Below are 22,366 nucleotides of genomic sequence, written 5' to 3'. Positions count from 1 at the left end.
CAGGATAGGCCCACTGAAATTAAATTTAAATTAATTAAGTTCCTACTAATTAATAATAATTAGGATTAATTAATTAATTATTAAAGTAAATATTGAAATTAATTAATTAAATTTGTACTAATTAATAATTAGTATTAAATAATTAAATTGATACTAATTAATAATTAGGATTAATTAATTAAAAATTAAAGTAAATATTAAATCAATTAATTATACTGCTACTAATTAATAATCAGGATTAATTAATTAAACTGCTATTAATTATTAATTAGTATTAAACTCAATTTTTCTTCTTATAAACAAATATAAACATAATAAAAACTTATCAAATTTTTCAAAGTAATAAAATCCGCATTTTTTTAATTGTTAATCATAATTTTGTAATTATAATGGTAATATGCTCAATCATGATTAATAACTATTTTTAACTCATTTTTTTATTTAGTAAATTGCAATCTAGATAAATTTAAAGTACAGGCTTTGGAAGCTATATGACTTCTTTGACTATTTTCAAAAAATGTGATACCAGAATTAAAATTTAAAAAAGCACTATAATTTTGGACTATTTTAGGGCTCATTAAATATTTCCAAAAATATAATTTTTTGACACTTTCAAATAATTATTCTAAAATAAAAATTAAGCAACTGGTATATATTATATTGAGGAAGCTAAATGGTTATATGAAATGAACAACTTGTTAATTTATATTATTTAATTATTCTTTCTCTGAAATATTATTTTCATAATTCATAATTCATAATTTATTTATTTTGTCCCAGGCAAGCCACAAGAACAATAATTAAAATACAATTTTCAGCAAAAATAAAAAATTCAAAATATACATTATGTTCATAAAAGAAAAAACACACATAAAAATAATATTCATAAAATATTTTCAACAATGATAAACAATCTTCAATATTACACTCACAAAAAATTTTAACAATGGCAAGAGTCATAATAACGAGATTCTACTCATCCATTAAAAATAAATATTTATATAATCTAAGCTTAAAAATTTTTGGACTTTCGATAGTAGTAATAGAGCCCGGAAGAGAATGCCACAAATTTATTGCAGTTATCATAAAAGAATTATAATATCGTTCAGTTCTATGTGATGGTATCCTAAATAAATTAGAACACCTCACCTCTCTCGAAGTAACATCGTTTCTAAAAATAAATTTCTCATACAAATATAAAGGTTTTTTAGTATACAGGATAACCTGTGTAAAACAACCAACAAGCCAAAGTTCTTTGGCATTATTTTGATTACGATTTTTAGAGAAAATCAATTCTTCTTCTTGACTTTGAAAGCTGTCCTCTATTACTTTCATTTCTCCTGATAAATATTTAATGTAATCTGTAATAAAAGAATCGACTCTCATTGGCAAAGTTTTGTTTTTTAGAAATCTTGACCTTATATAATTAAAGTCAGCAGATGCCGGAATGCGTCATATGCCTCATGTGACCTAAAAGATAATTGCCTAAATTTGGATTGAAGTATCCTGATTTCCTTCGTCGTTGTCAATTATTTTTTTCACGTTTTTCTCGATTTCTTTCCCCAACTGATACCAATAATTTTCTAAGCTGATACCTATAAAAAAAATATTTAGATTGTTAAATATTTCAACGAATAAATTAAGAATAAACAGTAAAGTTTTTTTTATTTTTCCATGAGCAAGAAAAAATGTACACAAAATAAACCTAATTTATATATTATATATATTTATATATATTCACTTAGACAAATTATTAAAAATCGTTTTAGGTGAGTTTCTGCCTCTTGAGCAGGCAACGATTCAATTAAAAGAAACAAGGATTTTTAAAACAGCTTTGCAACTGCAGGTCGAACATCTTTCAATTTTTCCCTGTCTAAATTTTTAAAATATGCTACGTCAATATTTATGAAGCAGTTAGTCAAGTGTTCTGCTAGAGAATCAGCATATAGGTTTCAATACATACCAATTCTTAAGGTACTAATCCTCCTGTTTTTTAAATTACCAAAAATATTTAAATTGGTAAATTATTAATTTTTACGATTTTGCGTAAAGCAGAAGATGAGGCATGGACTCGAATTTTGAGGACTTTCTCTTTGCTTTCGATGGCTTTAAGTCATTGTACTCCACCCATTGGCCGTTTTTTCTCAGTGAGATGGTGACATAATGCCCTACTGATGATTGTTCATGTCTGGTTAACACTGGTGGTATGAAATGCACTATCCCCTGTAGTGCATATGTGGTTTCTGCAATTTTTAGATTTCGTCCAATTTTGTTCAGCTTTATTTTCGTATCCTGTCCATTGTATTCCTGGACTTCTAAGAATATGAAATGTGCTGTAAATAATGTATTTATTACTTTAAATGTAGTCTACAATGTATCAAGGCCTAGGATAGGTTTTCAAAAGCATCGTTACTGATACTTTACGTTTTCTTAAAGATAACAATGAACACTTGAATTTTGTTTTAAAAAATAAACTATTTTTTACCTGTTTCAGCAATTGTTGACTTTTCTATACCACCGCAATTGTTTTGGGTACACTTCGAATCTTCACGTTTCACCAAATCTGAAAATTGTTGTGTCATTTCTTCGGACCTTAAATAATCGGCTGGGATTGACAAAATGTGCTGATTGTACTCTCTTTGTTTAAGACATTTATTACATTCCAATAACTCTTTCAAGCTGTAAACATCCTTTATGACATAAGCACATGTTATGTCAGCATATCCAGCGCAGTCCAGAAGCATATTTTCTTTATTCTTTCCATCAAGTGTCTGCACTTTTTTGTTTTTCTCTGCTTTTCCCTTATTTTTCATTCTGTTCTTTTTTGTGCTGTCCATAACTATAATACAGTCGTCCGTATTTTGATCCTCATTACGTCTGAATAAGGGAAGAAGAATTTTGGCCCTCTGGACATAGGACCAGTGAGTTATGCCTGTTTCAGCCACTTGATGGATAAGTTTAAAAAACAAAATATGTTCTCCAAGCTGATTTACCATTACTCGGGTACTTTCTTCATCCATATAACAGGAAAGAACTAACTGAAATATGGAGTCAAAAGTACAAGTATTACTCAGAGTAACAATAAGATTCTCAATTTCAATAGGAGCCAAGTCATAAATGTTTCCATTTTTCAAAACTGGAATTTTTCGCTCTGAATCCCCCGTCTTTATTTCTGCGTTAGGATTGCGAAGATTGCGATTTCCACAATTTACATCTACTATCGTCATCAGGCAAGATACTGTCGCAATTTCACTTCCAAGGTCTATAAAATAATTATTACTGATTATATTTTTATTTATTTCTCAAATTTTTGATAATATTAGATTTTTTACCAAAAAGTCAAGACTATTAAATAAGTAAAGTATTTTCCAAAAGCACAAAAATAATGAAGCTAAATTCCATAAAAAAGAGGAAAAAATGTTGAATTTTAAGAAATTCGGATTTTTGAATTTTTGATAATTTTTTATTTTTTGCCAAAGAGTAGAGACTATTAAATAAGTAAAGTATTTTTTAAAAGCACAAAAATAATGAAGCTAATTGCCATAAAAGAGAGGAAAAAATGTTGAAATTAAAGAAATTCGGATTTTTGAATTTTTGATAATTTTCTATAATTTTAGATTTTTTACCAAAGTGTAGAGACTATTAACTAAGTAAAGTATTTTCCTAAAGCACAAAAATAATAAAGCTAATTGCCATAAAAGAGAGGAAAAAATGTTGAAATTAAAGAAATTCGGATTTTTGAATTTTTGATAATTTTCTATAATTTTAGATTTTTTACCAAAGTGTAGAGACTATTAACTAAGTAAAGTATTTTCCAAAAGCACAAAAATAGTGAAGCTAAATTCCATAAAAGAGAGAAAAAAATGTTGAATTTAAAGAAATTCGGATTTTTGAATTTTTGATAATTTTCTATAATTTTAGATTTTTTACCAAAAAGTCGAGACTATTAACTAAGTAAAGTATTTTCCAAAAGCACAAAAATAATGAAGCTAAATTCCATAAAAGAGAGAAAAAAATTTTGAATTTAAAGAAATTCGGATTTTTGAATTTTTGATAATTTTCGATAATTTTTTATTTTTTACCAAAGAGTAGAGACTATTAAATAAGTAAAGTATTTTTTAAAAGCACAAAAATAGTGAAGCTAAATTCCATAAAAGAGAGAAAAAAATGTTGAATTTAAAGAAATTCGGATTTTTGAATTTTTGATAATTTTCTATAATTTTAGATTTTTTACCAAAAAGTCGAGACTTTTAAATAAGTAAAGTATTTTCCAAAAGCACAAAAATAATGAAGCTAAATTCCATAAAAAAGAGGAAAAAATGTTAAATTTTAAGAAATTCGGATTTTTGAATTTTTGATAATTTTCTATAATTTTAGATTTTTTACCAAAAAGTCAAGACTATTAAATAAGTAAAGTATTTTCCAAAAGCACAAAAATAATGAAGCTAAATTCCATAAAAAAGAGGAAAAAATGTTGAATTTTAAGAAATTCGGATTTTTGAATTTTTGATAATTTTTTATTTTTTGCCAAAGAGTAGAGACTATTAAATAAGTAAAGTATTTTTTAAAAGCACAAAAATAATGAAGCTAATTGCCATAAAAGAGAGGAAAAAATGTTGAAATTAAAGAAATTCGGATTTTTGAATTTTTGATAATTTTCTATAATTTTAGATTTTTTACCAAAGTGTAGAGACTATTAACTAAGTAAAGTATTTTCCTAAAGCACAAAAATAATAAAGCTAATTGCCATAAAAGAGAGGAAAAAATGTTGAAATTAAAGAAATTCGGATTTTTGAATTTTTGATAATTTTCTATAATTTTAGATTTTTTACCAAAGTGTAGAGACTATTAACTAAGTAAAGTATTTTCCAAAAGCACAAAAATAGTGAAGCTAAATTCCATAAAAGAGAGAAAAAAATGTTGAATTTAAAGAAATTCGGATTTTTGAATTTTTGATAATTTTCTATAATTTTAGATTTTTTACCAAAAAGTCGAGACTATTAAATAAGTAAAGTATTTTCCAAAAGCACAAAAATAATGAAGCTAAATTCCATAAAAAAGAGGAAAAAATGTTGAATTTTAAGAAATTCGGATTTTTGAATTTTTGATAATTTTCGATAATTTTAGATTTTTTACCAAAAAGTCGAGACTATTAACTAAGTAACGTATTTTTTAAAAGCACAAAAATAATGAAGCTAATTGCCATAAAAGAGAGGAAAAAATGTTGAATTTTAAGAAATTCGGATTTTTGAATTTTTGATAATTTTCTGTAATTTTAGATTTTTTACCAAAAAGTCGAGACTATTAACTAAGTAAAGTATTTTCCAAAAGCACAAAAATAATAAAGCTAATTGCCATAAAAGAGAGGAAAAAATGTTGAAATTAAAGAAATTCGGATTTTTGAATTTTTGATAATTTTCTATAATTTTAGATTTTTTACCAAAGTGTAGAGACTATTAACTAAGTAAAGTATTTTCCAAAAGCACAAAAATAGTGAAGCTAAATTCCATAAAAGAGAGAAAAAAATGTTGAATTTAAAGAAATTCGGATTTTTGAATTTTTGATAATTTTCTATAATTTTAGATTTTTTACCAAAAATTCGAGACTATTAAATAAGTAAAGTATTTTCCAAAAGCACAAAAATAATGAAGCTAAATTCCATAAAAAAGAGGAAAAAATGTTGAATTTTAAGAAATTCGGATTTTTGAATTTTTGATAATTTTTTATTTTCTGCCAAAGAGTCGAGGCTATTTAATAAGTAAAGTATTTTCCAGGAGCACAAAAATAATGAAGCTAAATTCCATAAAAAAGAGGAAAAAATGTTGAAATTAAAGAAATTCGGATTTTTGAATTTTTGATACTTTTCTATATTTTTAGATTTTTTACCAAAAAGTCGAGACTATTAACTAAGTAAAGTATTTTCCAAAAGCACAAAAATAATGAAGCTAAATTCCATAAAAGAGAGAAAAAAATTTTGAATTTAAAGAAATTCGGATTTTTGAATTTTTGATAATTTTCGATAATTTTTTATTTTTTACCAAAGAGTAGAGACTATTAAATAAGTAAAGTATTTTTTAAAAGCACAAAAATAGTGAAGCTAAATTCCATAAAAGAGAGAAAAAAATGTTGAATTTAAAGAAATTCGGATTTTTGAATTTTTGATAATTTTCTATAATTTTAGATTTTTTACCAAAAAGTCGAGACTTTTAAATAAGTAAAGTATTTTCCAAAAGCACAAAAATAATGAAGCTAAATTCCATAAAAAAGAGGAAAAAATGTTAAATTTTAAGAAATTCGGATTTTTGAATTTTTGATAATTTTCTATAATTTTAGATTTTTTACCAAAAAGTCGAGACTATTAACTAAGTAAAGTATTTTCCAAAAGCACAAAAATAATAAAGCTAATTGCCATAAAAGAGAGAAAAAAAGGTTGAAATTTAAGAAATTCGGATTTTTGAATTTTTGATAATTTTCTGTAATTTTAGATTTTTTACCAAAAAGTCGAGACTATTAACTAAGTAAAGTATTTTCCACAAGCACAAAAATAATAAAGCTAATTGCCATAAAAGAGAGGAAAAAATGTTGAAATTTAAGAAATTCGGATTTTTGAATTTTTGATAATTTTCTATAATTTTAGATTTTTTACCAAAGTGTAGAGACTATTAACTAAGTAAAGTATTTTCCAAAAGCACAAAAATAGTGAAGCTAAATTCCATAAAAGAGAGAAAAAAATGTTGAATTTAAAGAAATTCGGATTTTTGAATTTTTGATAATTTTCTATAATTTTAGATTTTTTACCAAAAAGTCGAGACTATTAAATAAGTAAAGTATTTTCCAAAAGCACAAAAATAATGAAGCTAAATTCCATAAAAAAGAGGAAAAAATGTTGAATTTTAAGAAATTCGGATTTTTGAATTTTTGATAATTTTCGATAATTTTTTATTTTCTGCCAAAGAATCGAGGCTATTTAATAAGTAAAGTATTTTCCAGGAGCACAAAAATAATGAAGCTAAATTCCATAAAAAAGAGGAAAAAATGTTGAAATTAAAGAAATTCGGATTTTTGAATTTTTGATAATTTTCTATATTTTTAGATTTTTTACCAAAAAGTCGAGACTATTAACTAAGTAAAGTATTTTCCAAAAGCACAAAAATAATGAAGCTAAATTCCATAAAAGAGAGAAAAAAATTTTGAATTTAAAGAAATTCGGATTTTTGAATTTTTGATAATTTTCGATAATTTTACATTTTTTACCAAAAAGTCGAGACTTTTAAATAAGTAAAGTATTTTTTAAAAGCACAAAAATAATGAAGCTAAATCCCATAAAAGAGAGAAAAAATTGTTAAATTTAAAGAAATTCGGATTTTTGAATTTTTGATAATTTTCTGTAATTTTACATTTTTTACCAAAAAGTCGAGACTTTTAAATAAGTAAAGTATTTTTTAAAAGCACAAAAATAATGAAGCTAAATGTCATAAAAGAGAGAAAAAAATGTTGAATTTAAAGAAATTCGGATTTTTGAATTTTTAATAATTTTCTTTAATTTTAGATTTTTTACCAAAAAGTCGAGACTTTTAAATAAAAAAAGTATTTTTTAAAATCACAAAAATAATGAAGCTAATTGCCATAAAAGAGAGGAAAAAATGTTGAAATTAAAGAAATTCGGATTTTTGAATTTTTGATAATTTTCTATAATTTTAGATTTTTTACCAAAAAGTCGAGACTATTAACTAAGTAAAGTATTTTCCAAAAGCACAAGAAGAATGAAGCTAAATGTCATAAAAGAGAGGAAAAAATGTTGAATTTAAAGAAATTCGGATTTTTGAATTTTTGATAATTTTCTATAATTTTAGATTTTTTACCAAAAAGTCGAGACTATTAACTAAGTAAAATATTTTCCAAAAGCACAAAAATAGTGAAGCTAAATTCTATAAAAGAGAGAAAAAAATGTTGAATTTAAAGAAATTCGGATTTTTGAATTTTTGATAATTTTCTATATTTTTAGATTTTTTACAAAAAGTCGAGACTATTAACTAAGTAAAGTATTTTCCAAAAGCACAAAAATAATGAAGCTAAATTCCATAAAAGAGAGAAAAAAATTTTGAATTTAAAGAAATTCGGATTTTTGAATTTTTGATAATTTTCGATAATTTTTTATTTTTTACCAAAGAGTAGAGACTATTAAATAAGTAAAGTATTTTTTAAAAGCACAAAAATAGTGAAGCTAAATGCCATAAAAGAGAGGAAAAAATGTTGAATTTTAAAAAATTCGGATTTTTGAATTTTTGATAATTTTCTATAATTTTTGATTTTTTACCAAAAAGTCGAGACTATTAAATAAGTAAAGTATTTTTTAAAAGCACAAAAATAGTGAAGCTAAATTCCATAAAAGAGAGGAAAAAATGTTGAATTTAAAGAAATTCGGATTTTTGAATTTTTGATAATTTTCTGTAATTTTACATTTTTTACTAAAAAGTCGAGACTATTAAATAAGTAAAGTATTTTCCAAAAGCACAAAAATAATAAAGCTAATTGCCATAAAAGATAGGAAAAAATGTTGAAATTAAAGAAATTCGGATTTTTGAATTTTTGATAATTTTTTATATTTTTAGATTTTTTACCAAAAAGTCGAGACTATTAACTAAGTAAAGTATTTTCCAAAAGCACAAAAATAATGAAGCTAAATTCCATAAAAGAGAGAAAAAAATGTTGAATTTAAAGAAATTCGGATTTTTGAATTTTTGATAATTTTCGATAATTTTTTATTTTTTACCAAAGAGTAGAGACTATTAAATAAGTAAAGTATTTTTTAAAAGCACAAAAATAGTGAAGCTAAATTCCATAAAAGAGAGAAAAAAATGTTGAATTTAAAGAAATTCGGATTTTTGAATTTTTGATAATTTTCAATAATTTTTTATTTTTTACCAAAGAGTAGAGACTATTAAATAAGTAAAGTATTTTTTAAAAGCACAAAAATAATGAATCTAATTGCCATAAAAGAGAGGAAAAAATGTTGAAATTAAAGAAATTCGGATTTTTGAATTTTTGATAATTTTCTATATTTTTAGATTTTTTACCAAAAAGTCGAGACTATTAAATAAGTAAAGTATTTTTTAAAAGCACAAAAATAGTGAAGCTAAATTCCATAAAAGAGAGGAAAAAATGTTGAATTTAAAGAAATTCGGATTTTTGAATTTTTGATAATTTTCTGTAATTTTACATTTTTTACTAAAAAGTCGAGACTATTAAATAAGTAAAGTATTTTCCAAAAGCACAAAAATAATAAAGCTAATTGCCATAAAAGATAGGAAAAAATGTTGAAATTAAAGAAATTCGGATTTTTGAATTTTTGATAATTTTTTATATTTTTAGATTTTTTACCAAAAAGTCGAGACTATTAACTAAGTAAAGTATTTTCCAAAAGCACAAAAATAATGAAGCTAAATTCCATAAAAGAGAGAAAAAAATGTTGAATTTAAAGAAATTCGGATTTTTGAATTTTTGATAATTTTCGATAATTTTTTATTTTTTACCAAAGAGTAGAGACTATTAAATAAGTAAAGTATTTTTTAAAAGCACAAAAATAGTGAAGCTAAATGCCATAAAAGAGAGGAAAAAATGTTGAATTTAAAGAAATTCGGATTTTTGAATTTTTGATAATTTTCTATAATTTTAGATTTTTTACCAAAAAGTCGAGACTATTAACTAAGTAAAGTATTTTCCAAAAGCACAAGAAGAATGAAGCTAAATGTCATAAAAGAGAGGAAAAAATGTTGAATTTAAAGAAATTCGGAATTTTTGAATTTTTGATAATTTTCTATAATTTTAGATTTTTTACCAAAAAGTCGAGACTATTAACTAAGTAAAGTATTTTCCAAAAGCACAAAAATAATAAAGCTAAATTCCATAAAAGAGAGAAAAAAATGTTGAATTTAAAGAAATTCGGATTTTTGAATTTTTGATAATTTTCGATAATTTTTTATTTTTTACCAAAGAGTAGAGACTATTAAATAAGTAAAGTATTTTTTAAAAGCACAAAAATAGTGAAGCTAAATGCCATAAAAGAGAGGAAAAAATGTTGAATTTAAAGAAATTCGGATTTTTGAATTTTTGATAATTTTCTATAATTTTAGATTTTTTACCAAAAAGTCGAGACTATTAAATAAGTAAAGTATTTTCCAAAAGCACAAAAATAATGAAGCTAAATTCCATAAAAAAGAGGAAAAAATGTTGAATTTTAAGAAATTCGGATTTTTGAATTTTTGATAATTTTCGATAATTTTTTATTTTCTGCCAAAGAGTCGAGGCTATTTAATAAGTAAAGTATTTTCCAGGAGCACAAAAATAATGAAGCTAAATTCCATAAAAAAGAGGAAAAAATGTTGAAATTAAAGAAATTCGGATTTTTGAATTTTTGATAATTTTCTATATTTTTAGATTTTTTACCAAAAAGTCGAGACTATTAACTAAGTAAAGTATTTTCCAAAAGCACAAAAATAATGAAGCTAAATTCCATAAAAGAGAGAAAAAAATTTTGAATTTAAAGAAATTCGGATTTTTGAATTTTTGATAATTTTCGATAATTTTTTATTTTTTACCAAAGAGTAGAGACTATTAAATAAGTAAAGTATTTTTTAAAAGCACAAAAATAGTGAAGCTAAATTCCATAAAAGAGAGAAAAAAATGTTGAATTTAAAGAAATTCGGATTTTTGAATTTTTGATAATTTTCTATAATTTTAGATTTTTTACCAAAAAGTCGAGACTTTTAAATAAGTAAAGTATTTTCCAAAAGCACAAAAATAATGAAGCTAAATTCCATAAAAAAGAGGAAAAAATGTTAAATTTTAAGAAATTCGGATTTTTGAATTTTTGATAATTTTCTATAATTTTAGATTTTTTACCAAAAAGTCGAGACTATTAACTAAGTAAAGTATTTTCCAAAAGCACAAAAATAATAAAGCTAATTGCCATAAAAGAGAGAAAAAAAGGTTGAAATTTAAGAAATTCGGATTTTTGAATTTTTGATAATTTTCTGTAATTTTAGATTTTTTACCAAAAAGTCGAGACTATTAACTAAGTAAAGTATTTTCCAAAAGCACAAAAATAATGAAGCTAAATTCCATAAAAAAGAGGAAAAAATGTTGAATTTTAAGAAATTCGGATTTTTGAATTTTTGATAATTTTCTATAATTTTAGATTTTTTACCAAAAAGTCGAGACTTTTAAATAAAAAAAGTATTTTTTAAAATCACAAAAATAATTAAGCTAATTGCCATAAAAGAGAGGAAAAAATGTTGAAATTAAACAAATTCGGATTTTTGAATTTTTGATAATTTTCTATAATTTTAGATTTTTTACCAAAAAGTCGAGACTATTAACTAAGTAAAGTATTTTCTAAAATCTCAAAAATAATGAAGCTAAATGTCATAAAAGAGAGAAAAATGGTTGAATTTAAAGAAATTCGGATTTTTGAATTTTTGATAATTTTCTATAATTTTAGATTTTTTACCAAAAAGTCGAGACTTTTAAATAAGTAAAGTATTTTCTAAAATCTCAAAAATAATGAAGCTAAATGTCATAAAAGAGAGAAAAATGGTTGAATTTAAAGAAATTCGGATTTTTGAATTTTTGATAATTTTCTATAATTTTAGATTTTTTACCAAAAAGTCGAGACTATTAACTAAGTAAAGTATTTTCCAAAAGCAGAAAAATAGTGAAGCTAAATTCCATAAAAGAGAAAAAAAAATGTTGAATTTAAAGAAATTCGGATTTTTGAATTTTTGATAATTATCTGTAATTTTACATTTTTTACCAAAAAGTCGAGACTTTTAAATAAGTAAAGTATTTTTTAAAAGCACAAAAATAATGAAGCTAAATGTCATAAAAGAGAGAAAAAAATGTTGAATTTAAAGAAATTCGGATTTTTGAATTTTTGATAATTTTCTTTAATTTTACATTTTTTACCAAAAAGTCGAGACTTTTAAATAAGTAAAGTATTTTTTAAAAGCACAAAAATAATGAAGCTAAATCCCATAAAAGAGAGAAAAAAATGTTGAATTTAAAGAAATTCGGATTTTTGAATTTTTGATAATTTTCTTTAATTTTACATTTTTTACCAAAAAGTCGAGACTTTAAAATAAGTAAAAAATTTTTTAAAAGCACAAAAATAATGAAGCTAAATCCCATGAAAGAGAGAAAAAATTGTTAAATTTAAAGAAATTCGGATTTTTGAATTTTTGATAATTTTCTTTAATTTTACATTTTTTACCAAAAAGTCGAGACTTTTAAATAAGTAAAGTATTTTTTAAAAGCACAAAAATAATGAAGCTAAATGTCATAAAAGAGAGAAAAATGGTTGAATTTAAAGAAATTCGGATTTTTGAATTTTTGATAATTTTCTATAATTTTAGATTTTTTACTAAAAGTCGAGACTTTTAAATAAGTAAAGTATTTTCTAAAATCTCAAAAATAATGAAGCTAAATGTCATAAAAGAGAGAAAAATGGTTGAATTTAAAGAAATTCGGATTTTTGAATTTTTGATAATTTTCTATAATTTTAGATTTTTTACCAAAAAGTCGAGACTATTAACTAAGTAAAGTATTTTCCAAAAGCACAAAAATAGTGAAGCTAAATTCCATAAAAGAGAGAAAAAAATGTTGAATTTAAAGAAATTCGGATTTTTGAATTTTTGATAATTTTCTGTAATTTTACATTTTTTACCAAAAAGTCGAGACTTTTAAATAAGTAAAGTATTTTCCAAAAGCACAAAAATAATGAAGCTAAATTCCATAAAAGAGAGAAAAAAATTTTGAATTTAAAGAAATTCGGATTTTTGAATTTTTGATAATTTTCGATAATTTTTTATTTTTTACCAAAGAGTAGAGACTATTAAATAAGTAAAGTATTTTTTAAAAGCACAAAAATAGTGAAGCTAAATGCCATAAAAGAGAGGAAAAAATGTTGAATTTAAAGAAATTCGGATTTTTGAATTTTTGATAATTTTCTATAATTTTAGATTTTTTACCAAAAACTCGAGACTATTAACTAAGTAAAGTATTTTCCAAAAGCACAAGAAGAATGAAGCTAAATGTCATAAAAGAGAGGAAAAAATGTTGAATTTAAAGAAATTCGGATTTTTGAATTTTTGATAATTTTCTATAATTTTAGATTTTTTACCAAAAAGTCGAGACTATTAACTAAGTAAAATATTTTCCAAAAGCACAAAAATAGTGAAGCTAAATTCTATAAAAGAGAGAAAAAAATGTTGAATTTAAAGAAATTCGGATTTTTGAATTTTTGATAATTTTCTATATTTTTAGATTTTTTACCAAAAAGTCGAGACTATTAACTAAGTAAAGTATTTTCTAAAAGCACAAAAATAATGAAGCTAAATTCCATAAAAGAGAGAAAAAAATTTTGAATTTAAAGAAATTCGGATTTTTGAATTTTTGATAATTTTCGATAATTTTTTATTTTTTACCAAAGAGTAGAGACTATTAAATAAGTAAAGTATTTTTTAAAAGCACAAAAATAGTGAAGCTAAATGCCATAAAAGAGAGGAAAAAATGTTGAATTTTAAAAAATTCGGATTTTTGAATTTTTGATAATTTTCTATAATTTTTGATTTTTTACCAAAAAGTCGAGACTATTAACTAAGTAAAGTATTTTCCAAAAGCACAAAAATTTTGAAGCTTAATTCCATAAAAGAGAGGAAAAAATGTTGAATTTAAAGAAATTCGGATTTTTGAATTTTTGATAATTTTCAATAATTTTTTATTTTTTACCAAAGAGTAGAGACTATTAAATAAGTAAAGTATTTTTTAAAAGCACAAAAATAATGAAGCTAATTGCCATAAAAGAGAGGAAAAAATGTTGAAATTAAAGAAATTCGGATTTTTGAATTTTTGATAATTTTCTATATTTTTAGATTTTTTACCAAAAAGTCGAGACTATTAAATAAGTAAAGTATTTTTTAAAAGCACAAAAATAGTGAAGCTAAATTCCATAAAAGAGAGGAAAAAATGTTGAATTTAAAGAAATTCGGATTTTTGAATTTTTGATAATTTTCTGTAATTTTACATTTTTTACTAAAAAGTCGAGACTATTAAATAAGTAAAGTATTTTTTAAAAGCACAAAAATAATGAAGCTAATTGCCATAAAAGAGAGGAAAAAATGTTGAAATTAAAGAAATTCGGATTTTTGAATTTTTGATAATTTTCTATATTTTTAGATTTTTTACCAAAAAGTCGAGAGTATTAAATAAGTAAAGTATTTTTGAAAAGCACAAAAATAGTGAAGCTAAATTCCATAAAAGAGAGGAAAAAATGTTGAATTTAAAGAAATTCGGATTTTTGAATTTTTGATAATTTTCGATAATTTTTTATTTTTTACCAAAGAGTAGAGACTATTAAATAAGTAAAGTATTTTTTAAAAGCACAAAAATAGTGAAGCTAAATGCCATAAAAGAGAGGAAAAAATGTTGAATTTAAAGAAATTCGGATTTTTGAATTTTTGATAATTTTCTATAATTTTAGATTTTTTACCAAAAATTCGAGACTATTAACTAAGTAAAGTATTTTCCAAAAGCACAAAAATAGTGAAGCTAAATTCCATAAAAGAGAGAAAAAAATGTTGAAATTAAAGAAATTCGGATTTTTGAATTTTTGATAATTTTCTATAATTTTAGATTTTTTACCAAAAAGTCGAGACTTTTTAATAAGTAAAGTATTTTTTAAAAGCACAAAAATAATGAAGCTAAATGTCATAAAAGAGAGAAAAATTGTTGAATTTAAAGAAATTCGGATTTTTGAATTTTTGATAATTTTCTTTAATTTTAGATTTTTTACCAAAAAGTCGAGACTTTTAAATAAAAAAAGTATTTTTTAAAATCACAAAAATAATGAAAGTAATTGCTATAAAAGAGAGGAAAAAATGTTGAAATTAAAGAAATTCGGATTTTTGAATTTTTGATAATTTTCTATAATTTTAGATTTTTTACCAAAAAGTCGAGACTATTAACTAAGTAAAGTATTTTCCAAAAGCACAAGAAGAATGAAGCTAAATGTCATAAAAGAGAGGAAAAAATGTTGAATTTAAAGAAATTCGGATTTTTGAATTTTTGATAATTTTCTATAATTTTAGATTTTTTACCAAAAAGTCGAGACTTTTAAATAAGTAAAGCATTTTCCAAAAGCACAAAAATAGTGAAGCTAAATTCCATAAAAGAGAGAAAAAATGTTGAAATTAAAGAAATTCGGATTTTTGAATTTTTGATTATTTTCCTATAATTTTAGATTTTTTACCAAAAAGTCGAGACTTTTAACTAAGTAAAGTATTTTCCAAAAGCACAAAAATAGTGAAGCTAAATTCCATAAAAGAGAGAAAAAAATGTTGAATTTAAAGAAATTCGGATTTTTGAATTTTTGATAATTTTCTTTAATTTTAGATTTTTTACCAAAAAGTCGAGACTTTTAAATAAAAAAAGTATTTTTTAAAATCACAAAAATAATTAAGCTAATTGCCATAAAAGAGAGGAAAAAATGTTGAAATTAAACAAATTCGGATTTTTGAATTTTTGATAATTTTCTATAATTTTAGATTTTTTACCAAAAAGTCGAGACTATTAACTAAGTAAAGTATTTTCTAAAATCTCAAAAATAATGAAGCTAAATGTCATAAAAGAGAGAAAAATGGTTGAATTTAAAGAAATTCGGATTTTTGAATTTTTGATAATTTTCTATAATTTTAGATTTTTTACCAAAAAGTCGAGACTTTTAAATAAGTAAAGTATTTTCTAAAATCTCAAAAATAATGAAGCTAAATGTCATAAAAGAGAGAAAAATGGTTGAATTTAAAGAAATTCGGATTTTTGAATTTTTGATAATTTTCTATAATTTTAGATTTTTTACCAAAAAGTCGAGACTATTAACTAAGTAAAGTATTTTCCAAAAGCAGAAAAATAGTGAAGCTAAATTCCATAAAAGAGAAAAAAAAATGTTGAATTTAAAGAAATTCGGATTTTTGAATTTTTGATAATTTTCTGTAATTTTACATTTTTTACCAAAAAGTCGAGACTTTTAAATAAGTAAAGTATTTTTTAAAAGCACAAAAATAATGAAGCTAAATGTCATAAAAGAGAGAAAAAAATGTTGAATTTAAAGAAATTCGGATTTTTGAATTTTTGATAATTTTCTTTAATTTTACATTTTTTACCAAAAAGTCGAGACTTTTAAATAAGTAAAGTATTTTTTAAAAGCACAAAAATAATGAAGCTAAATCCCATAAAAGAGAGAAAAAAATGTTGAATTTAAAGAAATTCGGATTTTTGAATTTTTGATAATTTTCTTTAATTTTACATTTTTTACCAAAAAGTCGAGACTTTTAAATAAGTAAAGTATTTTTTAAAAGCACAAAAATAATGAAGCTAAATCCCATAAAAGAGAGAAAAAAATGTTGAATTTAAAGAAATTCGGATTTTTGAATTTTTGATAATTTTCTTTAATTTTACATTTTTTACCAAAAAGTCGAGACTTTTAAATAAGTAAAGTATTTTTTAAAAGCACAAAAATAATGAAGCTAAATCCCATAAAAGAGAGAAAAAATTGTTAAATTTAAAGAAATTCGGATTTTTGAATTTTTGATAATTTTCTATAATTTTAGATTTTTTACTAAAAGTCGAGACTTTTAAATAAGTAAAGTATTTTCTAAAATCTCAAAAATAATGAAGCTAAATGTCATAAAAGAGAGAAAAATGGTTGAATTTAAAGAAATTCGGATTTTTGAATTTTTGATAATTTTCTATAATTTTAGATTTTTTACCAAAAAGTCGAGACTATTAACTAAGTAAAGTATTTTCCAAAAGCACAAAAATAGTGAAGCTAAATGCCATAAAAGAGAGGAAAAAATGTTGAATTTAAAGAAATTCGGATTTTTGAATTTTTGATAATTTTCTATAATTTTAGATTTTTTACCAAAAAGTCGAGACTATTAACTAAGTAAAGTATTTTCTAAAAGCACAAGAAGAATGAAGCTAAATGTCATAAAAGAGAGGAAAAAATGTTGAATTTAAAGAAATTCGGATTTTTGAATTTTTGATAATTTTCTATAATTTTAGATTTTTTACCAAAAAGTCGAGACTATTAACTAAGTAAAGTATTTTCCAAAAGCATAACAATAGTGAAGCTAAATTCCATAAAAGAGAGAAAAAAAATGTTGAATTTAAAGAAATTCGGATTTTTTGAATTTTTGATAATTTTCTTTAATTTTACATTTTTTACCAAAAAGTCGAGACTATTAAATAAGTAAAGTATTTTTTAAAAGCACAAAAATAGTGAAGCTAAATGCCATAAAAGAGAGGAAAAAATGTTGAATTTAAAGAAATTCGGATTTTTGAATTTTTGATAATTTTCTATAATTTTAGATTTTTTACCAAAAAGTCGAGACTATTAACTAAGTAAAGTATTTTCCAAAAGCACAAGAAGAATGAAGCTAAATGTCATAAAAGAGAGGAAAAAATGTTGAATTTTAAGAAATTCGGATTTTTGAATTTTTGATAATTTTCTGTAATTTTACATTTTTTACTAAAAAGTCGAGACTATTAAATAAGTAAAGTATTTTCCAAAAGCACAAAAATAATGAAGCTAATTGCCATAAAAGAGAGGAAAAAATGTTGAATTTAAAGAAATTCGGATTTTTGAATTTTTGATAATTTTCTATAATTTTAGATTTTTTACCAAAAAGTCGAGACTATTAACTAAGTAAAGTATTTTCCAAAAGCACAAAAATAGTGAAGCTAAATTCCATAAAAGAGAGAAAAAAATGTTGAATTTAAAGAAATTCGGATTTTTGAATTTTTGATAATTTTCTAAAATTTTAGATTTTTTACCAAATAGTCAAGACTATTAAATAAGTAAAGTATTTTCTAAAAGCACAAAAATAATGAAGCTAATTGCCATTAAATAGAGGAAGAAATGTTGAATTTAAAGAAATTCGGATTTTTGAATTTTTGATAATTTTCTGTAATTTTACATTTTTTACTAAAAAGTCGAGACTATTAACTAAGTAAAGTATTTTCCAAAAGCACAAAAATAGTGAAGCTAAATTCCATAAAAGAGAGAAAAAAATGTTGAATTTAAAGAAATTCGGATTTTTGAATTTTTGATAATTTTCTGTAATTTTACATTTTTTACCAAAAAGTCGAGACTTTTAAATAAGTAAAGTATTTTCTAAAAGCACAAAAATAATGAAGCTAATTGCCATTAAATAGAGGAAGAAATGTTGAATTTAAAGAAATTCGGATTTTTGAATTTTTGATAATTTTCTGTAATTTTACATTTTTTACTAAAAAGTCGAGACTATTAAATAAGTAAAGTATTTTCTAAAAGCACAAAAATAGTGAAGCTAAATGTCATAAAAGAGAGAAAAATTGTTGAATTTAAAGAAATTCGGATTTTTGAATTTTTGATAATTTTCTATAATTTTAGATTTTTTACCAAAAAGTCGAGACTTTTAAATAAGTAAAGTATTTTCTAAAAGCACAAAAATAATGAAGCTAAATGTCATAAAAGAGAGAAAAAAATGTTGAAATTAAAGAAATTCGGATTTTTGAATTTTTGATAATTTTCTATAATTTTAGATTTTTTGCCAAAAAGTCGAGACTTTTAAATAAGTAAAGTATTTTTCAAAAGCACAAAAATAGAGAAGCTAAATTCCATAAAAGAGAGAAAAAAATGTTGAATTTAAAGAAATTCGGATTTTTGAATTTTTGATAATTTTCTGTTATTTTACATTTTTTACTAAAAAGTCGAGACTATTAACTAAGTAAAGTATTTTCCTAAAGCACAAAAATAGTGAAGCTAAATTCCATAAAAGAGAGGAAAAAATGTTGAATTTAAAGAAATTCGGATTTTTGAATTTTTGATAATTTTCTATAGTTTTAGATTTTTTACCAAAAAGTCGAGACTATTAACTAAGTAAAGTATTTTCCAAATGCACAAAAATAGTGAAGCTAAATTTCATAAAAGAGAGAAAAAAATGTTGAATTTAAAGAAATTCGGATTTTTGAATTTTTGATAATTTTCTAAAATTTTAGATTTTTTACCAAATAGTCAAGACTATTAAATAAGTAAAGTATTTTCTAAAAGCACAAAAATAATGAAGCTAATTGCCATTAAATAGAGGAAAAAATGTTGAATTTAAAGAAATTCGGATTTTTGAATTTTTGATAATTTTCTGTAATTTTACATTTTTTACTAAAAAGTCGAGACTTTTAAATAAAAAAAGTATTTTTTAAAATCACAAAAATAATGAAGCTAATTGCCATAAAAGAGAGGAAAAAATGTTGAAATTAAAGAAATTCGGATTTTTGAATTTTTGATAATTTTCTATAATTTTAGATTTTTTACCAAAAAGTCGAGACTATTAACTAAGTAAAGTATTTTCCAAAAGCACAAAAATAGTGAAGCTAAATGTCATAAAAAAGAGAAAAATTATTGAATTTAAAGAAATTCGGATTTTTAAATTTTTGATAATTTTCTATAATTTTAGATTTTTTACCAAAGTTAAGAGACTATTAACTAAGTAAAGTATTTTCCTAAAGCACAAAAATAATAAAGCTAAATTCCATAAAAGAGAGAAAAAAATGTTGAATTTAAAGAAATTCGGATTTTTGAATTTTTGATAATTTTCTGTAATTTTACATTTTTTACCAAAAAGTCGAGACTTTTAAATAAGTAAAGTATTTTCTAAAAGCACAAAAATAATGAAGCTAATTGCCATTAAATAGAGGAAGAAATGTTGAATTTAAAGAAATTCGGATTTTTGAATTTTTGATAATTTTCTGTAATTTTACATTTTTTACTAAAAAGTCGAGACTATTAAATAAGTAAAGTATTTTCTAAAAGCACAAAAATAGTGAAGCTAAATGTCATAAAAGAGAGAAAAATTGTTGAATTTAAAGAAATTCGGATTTTTGAATTTTTGATAATTTTCTATAATTTTAGATTTTTTACCAAAAAGTCGAGACTTTTAAATAAGTAAAGTATTTTCTAAAAGCACAAAAATAATGAAGCTAAATGTCATAAAAGAGAGAAAAAAATGTTGAAATTAAAGAAATTCGGATTTTTGAATTTTTGATAATTTTCTATAATTTTAGATTTTTTGCCAAAAAGTCGAGACTTTTAAATAAGTAAAGTATTTTTCAAAAGCACAAAAATAGAGAAGCTAAATTCCATAAAAGAGAGAAAAAAATGTTGAATTTAAAGAAATTCGGATTTTTGAATTTTTGATAATTTTCTGTTATTTTACATTTTTTACTAAAAAGTCGAGACTATTAAATAAGTAAAGTATTTTCTAAAAGCACAAAAATAGTGAAGCTAAATGTCATAAAAGAGAGGAAAAAATGTTGAAATTAAAGAAATTCGGATTTTTGAATTTTTGATAATTTTCTATAATTTTAGATTTTTTACCAAAAAGTCGAGACTATTAAATAAGTAAAGTATTTTCCAAAAGCACAAAAATAGTAAAGCTAAATGTCATAAAAGAGAGAAAAATTATTGAAATTAAAGAAATTCGGATTTTTGAATTTTTGATAATTTTCTATAATTTTAGATTTTTTACCAAAAAGTCGAGACTATTAACTAAGTAAAGTATTTTCCAAAAGCACAAAAATAGTGAAGCTAAATGTCATAAAAGAGAGAAAAATTATTGAATTTAAAGAAATTCGGATTTTTAAATTTTTGATAATTTTCTATAATTTTAGACTTTTTACCAAAGAGTCGAGACTATTAACTAAGTAAAGTATTTTCCTAAAGCACAAAAATAATAAAGCTAATTGCCATAAAAGAGAGAAAAAAATGTTGAATTTAAAGAAATTCGGATTTTTGAATTTTTGATAATTTTCTATAATTTTACATTTTTTACTAAAAAGTCGAGACTATTAAATAAGTAAAGTATTTTCCAAAAGCACAAAAATAGTGAAGCTAAATCCTATAAAAGAAAGTAAAAAATAATGAATTTTGAGAAATTCGGAATTTTGAATTTTTGATAGTTTTCAATAATTTTAGTTTTTTTACTAAAGTGTGGAGAGTATTAAATAAGTAAAGGATTTTTCATGAGCCTAAAAATAATAAAGCTAAGCATCATAAACGAGGAGAAAAAATGTTGTTTACCTGAGTTCATAGACTTATCAATTTAATACAGATGGTCTTCTTCCAAAACAAATTTTAATCAGTGTTTATTTGATGGTCACATTGAAATAACGAAAATTGTCGCGTTCTTGTTTTATGTAATAATTTTAACTCGGAATGTTTTTTATTTAACTTAAAAAAATTTGCTAATTATTTATTAGATTATTTTTTGTTAAATATATTTTTAATTTACCTGTAATTTTTCCATCGATTGTTGCTCCGCATTTGCAACTGCCGCTAAACGTTCCTGTTCCTGATGTTAAACAAATTTTATGGTTCGAAATATTGAAAGCACACTTAACGCGGGCTTTATCCCATAATTTTTTTGTCATTTCCTCTTGCCATTTTTCAACTTTTAAAGCGTCCTGTTCGCGATCTTCATTTTTTATTTCCTTCATTTTTGCACGTGTATTATGAACACTCTTTTTAACAATAAGTGAATCCATCTCATTTTTGCTAAAATGAATTTTCACTTTTTTACATGAACGTAACGAATTGTTAAAAACATCGCTGTCTCTTTGAGCTTCTTGATTCTCAAGTTCCTTTTGCAGAAGTATATTTTGCTGGACGGTTTTAAAATCTTCTTCAGATGTCAATTTTTTTCTGACATTGTCAATATTGCACGACACGTAACCATACAATGACGATTGAGAAACGAGCACTTTTTTTTCTAAAAGTTCATTTGATACTACGGACCAAATTTCGCACTTTTTTCCACATATTCTGCCTTTGTCGAGAACAATGTCATTTTTATGTTTTAATAACACTTCTAAATAAATATCTGCATTTCTCTTTCGCGGTCGTCCACGTCTTCCAGACATTATTTCTCGCAAATAGAAACGCAAAAATATTTATTAAAATAATTCCTCTATATAACTCACTTATTGCTATACTTGCACAGTAGAAGGAGCGACTCAGAAGAGAACGAATCGTTGAACCGATATGCTGTGCATACGAAAACGTTACCCGCTTCCCGTTTCTTAATATTTTTGTAGAAACTTCTCAATTTTCGTAAGGAAATAATTTGCATTGATTCTATTTCTTAATTTCAATTGTTTTAATAAAATTCAAAGTTATTTAAAAATAAAGGAAAAAATGTTTATACATTATATTTGTCAATTAGAAAGTTTAATTAAAAATGAAACTGAAAATATTTTAATTTTTAGAAAAGAAAGAAAA

At 22.8% G+C, this 22,366-nt stretch overlaps 1 protein-coding gene across 1 annotated transcript; it reads right to left on the bottom strand.

The window, feature by feature from the left end:
• Nucleotides 1–895: 895 nt before the first annotated feature.
• LOC122510897 lies at nucleotides 896–22,151 on the bottom strand. Its single transcript, XM_043625847.1, has 4 exons — nucleotides 21,381–22,151; nucleotides 2,486–3,262; nucleotides 1,964–2,333; nucleotides 896–1,595 (listed from the first exon to the last, which is right to left on the bottom strand). Exons 1-3 carry the CDS (start codon nucleotides 22,006–22,008, stop codon nucleotides 2,035–2,037), a joined length of 1,704 nt encoding a protein of 567 aa, XP_043481782.1. The 5' UTR covers nucleotides 22,009–22,151; the 3' UTR covers nucleotides 896–1,595; nucleotides 1,964–2,034.
• Between the last annotated feature and the right edge of the window lie 215 nt (nucleotides 22,152–22,366).

The sequence above is a fragment of the Leptopilina heterotoma genome, unplaced genomic scaffold (genome assembly GCF_015476425.1).
Source record: "Leptopilina heterotoma isolate Lh14 unplaced genomic scaffold, ASM1547642v1 Lhet_77, whole genome shotgun sequence".
NCBI lineage: Eukaryota > Metazoa > Arthropoda > Insecta > Hymenoptera > Figitidae > Leptopilina > Leptopilina heterotoma.
The sequence above is the reverse complement of the archived record's forward strand: the minus strand, read 5'-3'. Positions and strand labels throughout refer to the sequence as shown.